Here is a 10,476-nt window from a genome sequence, read left to right on the forward strand (position 1 = left end):
ATATTTGAACCCTGTATTTAAACCTGAGAGATTTCGGTTTCGCCATTGAAAGTCCATTCCACCCTTACTCTGAAAACTCTTCAAAAAGTTCATAAAGACATTGTAAAATTAATCCACATGAATCCAATGGCTTACTCCAAATCTTCATTCACATAATGCCTAGTGGATACTACATTTGACTTAAAACTTATTTCACAATCATTAAAAAAATTTAAATCGAATGTCCATGCACACTTCAGTCTCTCTCAACAGTAGTAGGTCAGCCAGATTCTTTTAACCTGTTTTTCAAATACTTCAGTTTTCCGAATGCTATAAATTTGGACATATTACTCTTTTCAAGTACTGTTTTTCGCCTTCTATATAGTATGAAAGTAGGCATATTTGGACACAGTGCAGGTCTTCAGAGGAGACAACTGCATGACCAAACTTGACATGCAAGAACACCTCAAACATGCTTACATGACATGCAAAAACAAACCTTATTAGTTCTTGCGACATGTACTTGCGTGATGCACGAGAACAAATCTCACTGGTTCTTGCGGAACCTCAAACGTGTTTGTGACGAGAGAAGAACAAACTTCATTGGTTCTTGCATTTCAAACAAGCACGTTTGAGTTACATTTACAATATTTGAAGGGGCACAGGTGGTTGGCTCAAAAAAAAGTCCAGTGTCCATAAGCAAAACTGGCAGGATTCATATGGCATCCTTCCCATTAAAATAAATGAGAATTCTAACAGAGAGCTTTCTACTGGTATTATAGACCTCACTGGTTCACAACAAGTGTAAACAGGCCAACACAGTGGCATTCAGAGGCTTTTAGAAAGTGTTTTGAGGGTAGGCACCCATAATGTGGAAAAATGCACATACGCATCGCACCGTGTCCAACTGGAGCGAAAAGAGAGACTTTCAGATGTCTTTAATGCATCAAACACACTTAAAGTTGTTTACAACCTCAAAAGAAGTGGGAGAAAGAGAGATAAAGATATAAAGACAGCATGAAAACATGAGGGGGTGGAGTGGAAACACTGACACCACAACACCGACAGATAATTCAGATTTTGTTTGGTTGAAGACCACTGTTGTGTGCTTGTGTGCCTGCTGTATGTAAAGGAAACAAAAAAGTGTGAGGATGTTGTTTGGATGCTCAGAATATTTTAAAGCTTTCAAAGTTTCTTAATCATCTTTGATTCGCAGCCTCCAATAGATGATGGGAAGACTCAAGGGCGACTTCAATGGCTCAAGATTAATAATCAATAACCGCCCAACATCAATCAATCATAATCACATCTTCTATCGATGGTCCTAAATTTATTTCTGTTTACTCAGCTTCAAATATGATCGAAAAAGACTTTGTTTTCCTTTTTCAGTACTTTCCAAGAAGGTGACTGATAAAACGCTCACTAAATGAGATGAGTGCTCAGAATCAGTATTGTATTAGACACTAAACTCCGTGTACAGCCCCAGACTGTACCCCCGTTCTGTTTTCTTTTCTATTTATTCAACAATACATCAGTTCAGCACCACAGACTTTCATATTTTTAGCCTAAATCCATGGATTCTCATTCAATTATTGCTATCCAAGACCAGAATAATAGTGAAAAGTAATACAATAACTCACTTGAGAGTGACGCAACCACTGCCAGAAGGTGGCGCTGTCCAGAACACCTGTATCCTTGTGCGTCTTCTGGGAATGCTCTCTGTGACGGCCGGGGGGCAGTTGGTCATGAACTGTGTGTCACTTTCATCAATGAGCTGTGGAACAGGGAAATGGGTTCAGTAAGATTATTTAATGTTTTTAAAAGTTTCTTATGGTCACCAAGACTGCATTCGTTTGATTAAAAAATACAGTAAAAACAGTAATACTGTGCAATATTATTATAGTGCTGCTAAATATTTTGTGGAAACTATGATACTTTTATAAAATAATTATTTGAGGAATAGAAAGAACAGTATTTATTTGAAGAGAAATATTTTGGTAACAAAATATTTGTATTGACTTTTTTGATCAATTTAAACTTTAAACTTGAATGAACAGAAGTAGTATATAGCATAAATACCTATTGTACCATTTAAAAGACTTGAAATATAGAGCACTATATTTTACTATATTTTATTTTTTGTCTTAAGTTATACAACCTGTGGTCACTATAAAATGTCATTTTATGGAGAAGATTTATATGAAAAACTCCATGCCAGAATAAAAGCATTAACATTTGAAACATCACAAGGATGAGTAAATCATTTTCATTTTTTGGAGAGCCTTGGAAATAAAATAAAAACAAATGGCATACGAAATTCCAAGAATCTAATTCATTTCATTTTTTCTGGCCAATTACGCAACAGTTTCCAACTAAACCGTAAACTAGTACCGTAAATGAGCTCAGTGATGTAGAATCAAATTTCATTTTGTGGGCCAAGATGACTAACTGTACATGAGAGCCATTTCAACATCTTTCAGTGGAGAGGACAAATATTTGTAACTGACGGTTCTGTGCTACTTAAACCTAGAGCTCATGTTAACCCATGAGGCAACATTTTGACACACTAGGATCTTCAACATTTGTTGCAACTTTTGGAGAAAAAAAATGTCAGTAATTGAGACAAATGCACCTCTGTAATCCACACACATGAATAATAGGCTTTTTAAAATGCTGATTAAATGTCTGATTATAATGCTCTTCTTCATCATTTGGTCATCATTCGATTAATTACTGCTTCCATTATAACTAAAAATGTAATTTAAACTTCCATTTTTAATAACATTGTTTAATCACTTGCTTTCCTCAGGCGGTAATATTGCAAAGTTAATTGCGCCAAGCAAATAGCACTGAGCTTTATGGAAAAAAGTGATATAAAAGCCTAATTTAGAAAGAATAGTAGTGTGTTTATGCTAAAATGAATGACAGCAAATTTAAACACTCACTGTCTGGTTGAATGGGATTTTGAGTGCTCAGTATATAAGATACAGGTTACTGCTCTGAAATACCTCATGTCATAAGTAGCACGAGTATATTTGTAGCAATAGCCCAAAATACATTGTATGTGTCAAAATTATCAATTCTTCTTTTATGCCAAAATTCATTAGGATATTAAGTAAAGATCATGTTCCATGATGATATTTTGTAAATTTCCATACCGTAAATATATCAAAACTTCATTTTTGATTAGTAATATGCATTGCTAAGGCCTCCATTTGGACAGCTTTAAAGGCGATTTTCTCAATTTTTAATTTTTTTTTGCACCCTCAGATTCCAGATTTCAAATAGTTGCATCTCAGCCAAATATTGTTCTATCCTAACAAACCATACATCAAAAGCTTATTTATTCAGCTTCCAGGTGTATAAATCTCAATTTGGAGTTCACCCAAAAATGAAAATTAGCCCATAAATTACTCACCCTCAAGTCATCCTAGGTGTATATGACTTTCTTCTTTCAGATGAATCCAGTCAGAGTTATATTAAAAATAGTCTTTGATCTTTCAAGCTGTTTAATGCCACTCAGCGGGTGTTGCATGCATCAGTTCAAAAGAAGTTAAATAAAAAGCGCCCATCCATAAAAAAAAGTGTCTCACACGGCTCCGGGGGGTGAACAAAGGCCTCCTGTAGAGAATCGATGGGTTTTTGTAAGAAAAATATCCATATTAAAAACGTAATAACTTTAATGAAGCTTGCACCAACAGTTCTACATGGAAGCAGCTGATGATGTATGTATGAGTTCAGTGTTGCGCATGTGCCGGTGAGTCTCGTGAAAACCAACGTTTGTTAACAGGAGCAAAGGAAGCAAAGATTCCTTACTTTAGCAAAGGAAAACCAGTCTCCTCTTGGCTTATATCGAAATCCTCCGACATTCTTCTTTACAAATCCTCGTTTTGTACTTCTAATAAGTGACCGGTGTTTTGTTTTGATCTCTCCCCTGCGCTTTCGCGTGCGTCACTTCTGAGCGGCGCATGCGCAAAGTTGACCTCCATACGTCATCCACCCAGAACTGCTTCCGTGTAGGACTGTTGGCGCAAGCTACATTAAAGTGATTATTACGTTTTGAATATGGATATTTTTCTTACAAAAACGCATCAATTCGCTACAGAAGGGCTTTGTTCACCCCCCGGAGCCGTGTGAGACACTTTTTTTTATGGATGGGCTTGAGGGTGAGTAATTTGTGGGCTAATTTTCATTTTCGGGTGAACTAACCATTTAAGGCTGGTTTTGTGGTCCAGGGTCACATATATATATAAAAAGTAAAAAAAAAAGTACATGTAATATGAATTCCAGATGTACATTTCTGCTACTGTTGGTAAAATCACATTGTCCAAGTGATGGAAACTTCCATTGGGGATGGAGGAGAACAATTTTGTTTGCATGTTTCAAAATGAAATCGCTGCCAAATGTCCATCAAAGAGTAAAATCCATGCGCGTGGTGAAAGTTCTTCCTCCCTCTTTCTCACTCTCTCTCGTTCTCTCCATTTCCACTTCCCACTCTTTCACACACACATGCAGTCATGCAAACCCAAAGCTGCACACAGTATCCTCTGGTTCTGTTCTTCATTTCTGCAAAGAAAGTAAAAGCTGCAATTTTGGCATCTCAAACAACCTTGTCGCACCCTTGTTCAGACTAAAAACAAAACAGTGAACCGGAAACTTCTGAACTGATAGGGAAACTAGGCTAAACTTTGTAAAGATATGCTTGAGCCATAGGACTGTGCAACAGTCGCTCTCCAAGTGTTTATTTTAAAAGAGGCCATGCGGGCCAAGCAGCCTGGTGCATTGTTTCCTGGGTAAAAAAGGGCTGTAAGTGGCTGCCTTAAAAATGCTGCGAACCAGCTGGGGGAAAGTTGTACAAAACAGAGGAGAGGAGAGGCGTGTTTGTTTTAATTGTGGCTCCTGGCGAGGCTGTGTGGCCCTGCTCCTGAGGGACAGCGAAAGCCATTTTCTGTTTGCTCTCTTAAACTCTCCCTCTTTCAGTTTGTCTCTCTCGCACGCACAAAAGACCGTGGCTTGAGTGAATAACCGCATCTCCTGAAGGAATTGGGGATGTTTCATCTTCAAGGGGTTCCTTGGAAAGATTAAGCGAAACGAATGGCGAGATGTCGCGATGTTTATTTCAGCCATGCTGGTTTGGCCCGAGAGTTGTTTGTCAATTCGTGCTAGCATAAGAAGTGCAACAGCTTTGTATGTGAACTGTCATGATGACTGATGAATATGAATATTTTGAAAGGCACGATAAACAGACACGGGTCGCAAACAACTCGGAATGAGGTTATGTCTGCAAACTTTTCTGAGTTTAACATCTTCAATGTATCAAAATGTAATGCAGCAAACATCTAGATAGGTTTTATTTTGCAGATAATGCAGGTCACGGTCAGGGTCATTGATCAAATTACTGAACTGAACTTCTCAAAGATTTAAAGATTCACACAGCAAATGTGTTAGCAATCATTTTCAATGGGCAAAAATTACATTACACAAGAGCAACCTAATAAATGGGTCAAGCTCCCTGCTAAACTTGGGCTTGTAAAAATAGATTCCCATGTTATAAATTGTGTCATTATACTAGAGGACACGTTAATGTTTCTTTAGGACATTATATCACACAGTATATTTTATATATATAAATATAAAAAAATAAAGAAGGGTTCATGAGATGCTGCTCATTTTTTAAATCCTGATCTATTCCATTAAAAAATACTTTATACAAAAATATAAAAAGGGCTTCGGTAATATACAGAACTTTAATTAACTATTTTACCTTTCTGGATTTTATTTCAAGTAAAAAAAAAGTTTCTCATTAATAAAAATTCAAATATCAATTTAAATTGTATATTTTATCATATTTCATGGTCATTTTTGTAAAAAAAAAAAAAAAATACTAAAAAGCAGGTTCGAAAATATCAATTTACAAAATAAATAATTATAAAAACAAAAACAAAAACAAAAAACAAAAAATATATATATATAAAACCTTAAGTTAATGCATGATTCACGTGCAAAAAAACATTATGAACAACATTATAAAAAATTCAAAAATGTATGAAATCTAAATTAAAACAAAGATTACATTTCTAAAAACTCTGCACTTGTGTTTTGAACTACATTTTTAAAATAATTTTCATTTTCAACATCTCGAACATCATTTTTCATCATTGCTCCTTAAACGTTTAGAACAAACCACGCCTTTTTATCTTTGTCTCTTGTCCTTTTGCAGTTGCCTTTATTGTGTTTTATTCATTCATTCAATTTAGTCTGTCAAGACGAGAATCCCCAGTTAAAGACCTCAACAGAGGACGTCTGCTAACATCCGCCAGGCAATCTGAGTGTTGAAAAACACAGCGGTAAGGAGTGCTGAGCGGCAACCACAGCTAATGAGATCTGGGGGGAGAGATGCCACGCTAACAGCCTTCCTGCTTCAGTCTGGGAAGCACTGCGGCTTGATGTGGAGAACACTAAATGATAGGGGTCCTGTCTTTCAGAAAGGACACAGCTCTGAAACGGTCAGTGCGTTACCAATGAGGAGCAGCATGTCTGAGACTACTTCACACAGCTCTGCTCACTGGCAAAAGATGGATCTGAAATCCCTAAAACACTTAACCCTCAGATGCTGGCATCCACAACAGCTATTTTTATCAAAACGGGGTGATTTCCTTTGACCTTTACTTATATTTCCATGACTTTCCTCACTATATGTTAGTTGTTTTTTTTTTACTTATGACAACCTAAACCACCAATAAAAGAGTTGATGCTCCAATTACCCCTGGAATATGATCTCAAAATGCATAATTTTGGGTGAAGGGGAAAAAAGAATAAACAAAATAAATAAATACAATAATTATTTATCTCTCTCTCTCTAAAGGCCTAGATATAGAATAGTATAGTATAGTTTAGTAATATAAATATTTTATAACATTTTGTCTCCCAAAAGTCTAAAGAAAACTTCATGATACTCAATATTGAAAAATACCAAGAAACATGCATTTGAAAGCCACTTTTTAGAGTCAATATATGTTATAGTTTTTTTGACAACATAAAATCAAAGTGTAAAAGTGTTCTTGCACCAAGCACATATATATACATATACATATACACATACACAGATAGATAGATAGATAGATAGATATACAAAAAATGTATAAAACCAAAAAGAATACAATGATTACTAATTCCATAGATTTCCTCTTTATATGTTAGGTTTTTTTTTTTTATCTGGCCAATAAAAGTGTTGATGCACCACATTAGTACCATCATTTTGGGCTAAAAAAAGGGTATGACCACATTTTTGTTTCTGACATAAACTGCAAATCATTTCATAGAGACTGCAATTAGGCTCATCTTTGACTGCCATAGTTCAAGGCAGTTATACGGGGTCACTGCAATCCCTCACCTTGAAAGTGCCGGCGTAATCATCAGGAGTGACACCCTCCCTTCCTTCCTTCAGAGCAATGAGGGTAAAGCCACGAAAGTAAGATGGGCTGGAGGCATACAAACTCACTGGATAGAGAGAGAGAAAGAGAGAGCGAACAAAATATAGGTCAGAGGTACCAGAAATGAGCTAAACAGCAGGTCAGATCCCAACCGTGTGCCAGGGCAAGTTGCAAACTGCTCTCGCATTTGGCACGTACGTTTGCGTGTAAGCGTGTGGGTTGTGCAAGTGCTTTTCACATGGAGCGGTGAATACATATGCATGTACAAACACGCCGGGTATAACACCCTCATAAAAAGGCATCTGCTGCTTAATGAAGGCCACTTACACAAATCCAAATTGCAGTGAATATCAGGTTATGGAGCGTTTTGACATTAAAATGATCCTGACAAGTAAATGATCATGTCAACATTCAAATATAACCCAGGTTATACTGAAAAATAACAGTTGTTCTAATGTTTTCGAACAAATTCTTACTCGTGTAGGTAGGACTGGTTAGTAACTGTTTGTAACAGTGGTTTATAACAGTTTAACCGGTTAGCAATGACCATGATTCTTCTAAGGTGACAGTAAAAGCTGTGGGAAAACAAAGGATTTAAAAGGACAAAAACACATTTTGAAAGTATAATTTCATATTATTATGATTGAAAACCCAATTATAATGGATGTTAAATTGCAGAACTGGTTTAATCCGAATCAGCAGGTATCATTTGACATATGACAATATTAAATCTACATAAAAAAAAAACAACAACTATAAATAGAAGGACTGACCAGACATGGAGGTTGTAACACTTTTATAAAAAAAAATACTATTATACTATACTACACTTTTATAAAAAAAGGGACTATACAAGTACAGAATACATTTACAACACTTGTTAAAGTTGCTCGCTTAGAGTTTAATACATTTCTATATTTGTTATTAAATGTTCTTGTTCTGAATAAGAACTATATATTTTGAATGAAAATGTTTTAAACAAAATGGTAGTGTGATTATCATAATAATTCATGCCCAACGTATCCATCCAAGATATCCAATATAACATTTACAGTATAGCAGTGTAACTACAGCACTCTTTATACTTGACACTATTAAGTTATAAATTGTACGTTTAACCTACTTTAACAGACAAATATGTGAATATTATATCGAAATTTGAGGTATCTAACCAAAAAAGACAAAGCAAAATGTGTTACTAAACTCCCAGTCCCATAATTCAAATGTCCTCTTTGGTAAAAGGTTTTAGTGCTACAAAATATACGTTTTTCGAAATTCTTTCCAATAAGTACTCATATTCACCATATAAAACGCTTTTAGTAGGCTATTTTAGTGTCAGCCAACCTGGTTTACTTGTAGAAGATGCACTAAAGATGACGCTTTACGCACCAATGTTTACAAACTGTTGTTTTTGCCCAGGCATGCATTAAAAGCCTCTTAAATCGGTCAAACAGCAACGTTTTGTGACCTCTAACCTCTGTAAGTGCTCCCGGGTTGGTAAGTTTCTGGGTCCCCTTCAACTCGGAGGCGAAACTCGTTCTGTCCGTCTCTCCGAGCGCCCCGCGTCTGCGTCCGCAAGATCCGACAGAAACCCCCCTCGGACCTCGACTGTCTCTCTGCGGTATCTCGTCTGAACGCATCCGTATGGAAGAAAAGCAAATTTAAGAAAACTAACAGCACAACCATTCCGTCTTTGTCCATCATTGCCCCTTCTGTGCCTGTCCAAACACAAGTTTGCAGTCTAGAACAAGCAAGAAAACGCAGTCAAAGAACTGGAAAAGACGGTCAAAACAAACAGAAGCATAAATCGACCAAACTTGTCTATTTTGGGGTCCATTCACGAATAAAAGAGAGCAAAGACGCCGTATCCATTCCCACTGAGGAGATGTGGAGATTGCGGACCGTTGATAGTCCCGTGTCCGCGGAGCGCGAGATTGATTGAAGGCGAGCGCGGAGACAGAAGACTCAGATGTTGACTTTACTCGAAGGATATTCTCACTGAGAAATACCTATTTGGTCTCCCTGATAACCGAGCTCAGACTTAAAGAGAATAGATTCAGACTTTAAACAAAACCTAGACATAGACGCCTGACATTCTTGGTGAGACGCTCTGAGGAGAAAGAGAGATCGCGAATGTTTGAACAGCCGTGAGCTGCAGCAGCAGGAGAAAAGAATCTCAGTGGGCTGCGCACTAAACAGACATGGAGGATGATTTTGGGAACTCCTCCGTCTGTTATGCTTGTTTATGCAAAGGAAATGATTTGAGGGCTCATGTTTTTAATATGAGGAATTAACTGCATTTTTATTTCTGGTCCAACAGTCTTTTAAAACAAGAAATAATTACATGATAATCAAGCAGTATCATTATCACACTGTGTTGATGTACTAAATATCTGTATTCAATCACAACCGTGCTGATCTTCAGTACTACAACATAAACGTAATGTACAACAGTTCTATCAAAGTAATTATGGGGTAACTTATTTTTCAAACAAAATACAGACTGAAACTGGATCAGCAAATGTTAGTGGAAGGGAGTGATTTCCTCTCCCTGCTAAAAGAGTTCTGTAATCACGCTCTGCTCTTGCTCCATTTCGGATTTTGCATTTCACAAATAGTGAGAAAAACCCGCTCCGAACGATCATGGACCGAGAAAACACCGATTCTTCGACTTCCAAAAAACCATTGAACTCATTTTAAAATTATGAACATAAATTTTTTATTTCTCAGTTAATGTAACTAGGAGTCTAGGACATTCAAGTTAAATCTTGTGAATATTTTGGTGCCATAATACTGAATATTGTAGTATTACAAACGTATATTTACTTAATTCAACAGGAAACATACATTAGTGTTGAATGGGAAATACATGCTGTAATGGAAGTCCAAGCTTGAAATTACTGATGTGGATTCACATTAGTATAGGAGACTTTGTTCCTTACAATTCGGAGTTTACACTAGTCTGACTTTCTTTCTCAATTGTAAGTTTATATCTTGGAATTGAGAGAAAAACAATCCCAATCATGAGACAAAATGTTGCATTAACCTTTATTTATTTATTTAT

General features: G+C 36.4%; 1 protein-coding gene across 1 annotated transcript in view; it reads right to left on the bottom strand.

Annotated features, from left to right (window-relative positions):
- Nucleotides 1–9,595, bottom strand: part of LOC107745929 (spondin-1-like) — a 69,536-nt gene extending 59,941 nt beyond the window's left edge. The window contains exons 1-4 of the mRNA XM_016559967.1: nucleotides 9,230–9,595; nucleotides 8,888–9,153; nucleotides 7,373–7,479; nucleotides 1,620–1,753 (exon numbers count right to left, since the gene is read on the bottom strand). Of these exons, the coding sequence (XP_016415453.1) occupies nucleotides 1,620–1,753; nucleotides 7,373–7,479; nucleotides 8,888–9,153; nucleotides 9,230–9,249 (527 nt within the window). The 5' untranslated portion in view covers nucleotides 9,250–9,595. The remainder of the gene's footprint in view (nucleotides 1–1,619; nucleotides 1,754–7,372; nucleotides 7,480–8,887; nucleotides 9,154–9,229) is intronic.
- Between the last annotated feature and the right edge of the window lie 881 nt (nucleotides 9,596–10,476).

The sequence above is a fragment of the Sinocyclocheilus rhinocerous genome, unplaced genomic scaffold (assembly GCF_001515625.1).
Source record: "Sinocyclocheilus rhinocerous isolate Xijiao unplaced genomic scaffold, SAMN03320098_v1.1 scaffold2183, whole genome shotgun sequence".
NCBI lineage: Eukaryota > Metazoa > Chordata > Actinopteri > Cypriniformes > Cyprinidae > Sinocyclocheilus > Sinocyclocheilus rhinocerous.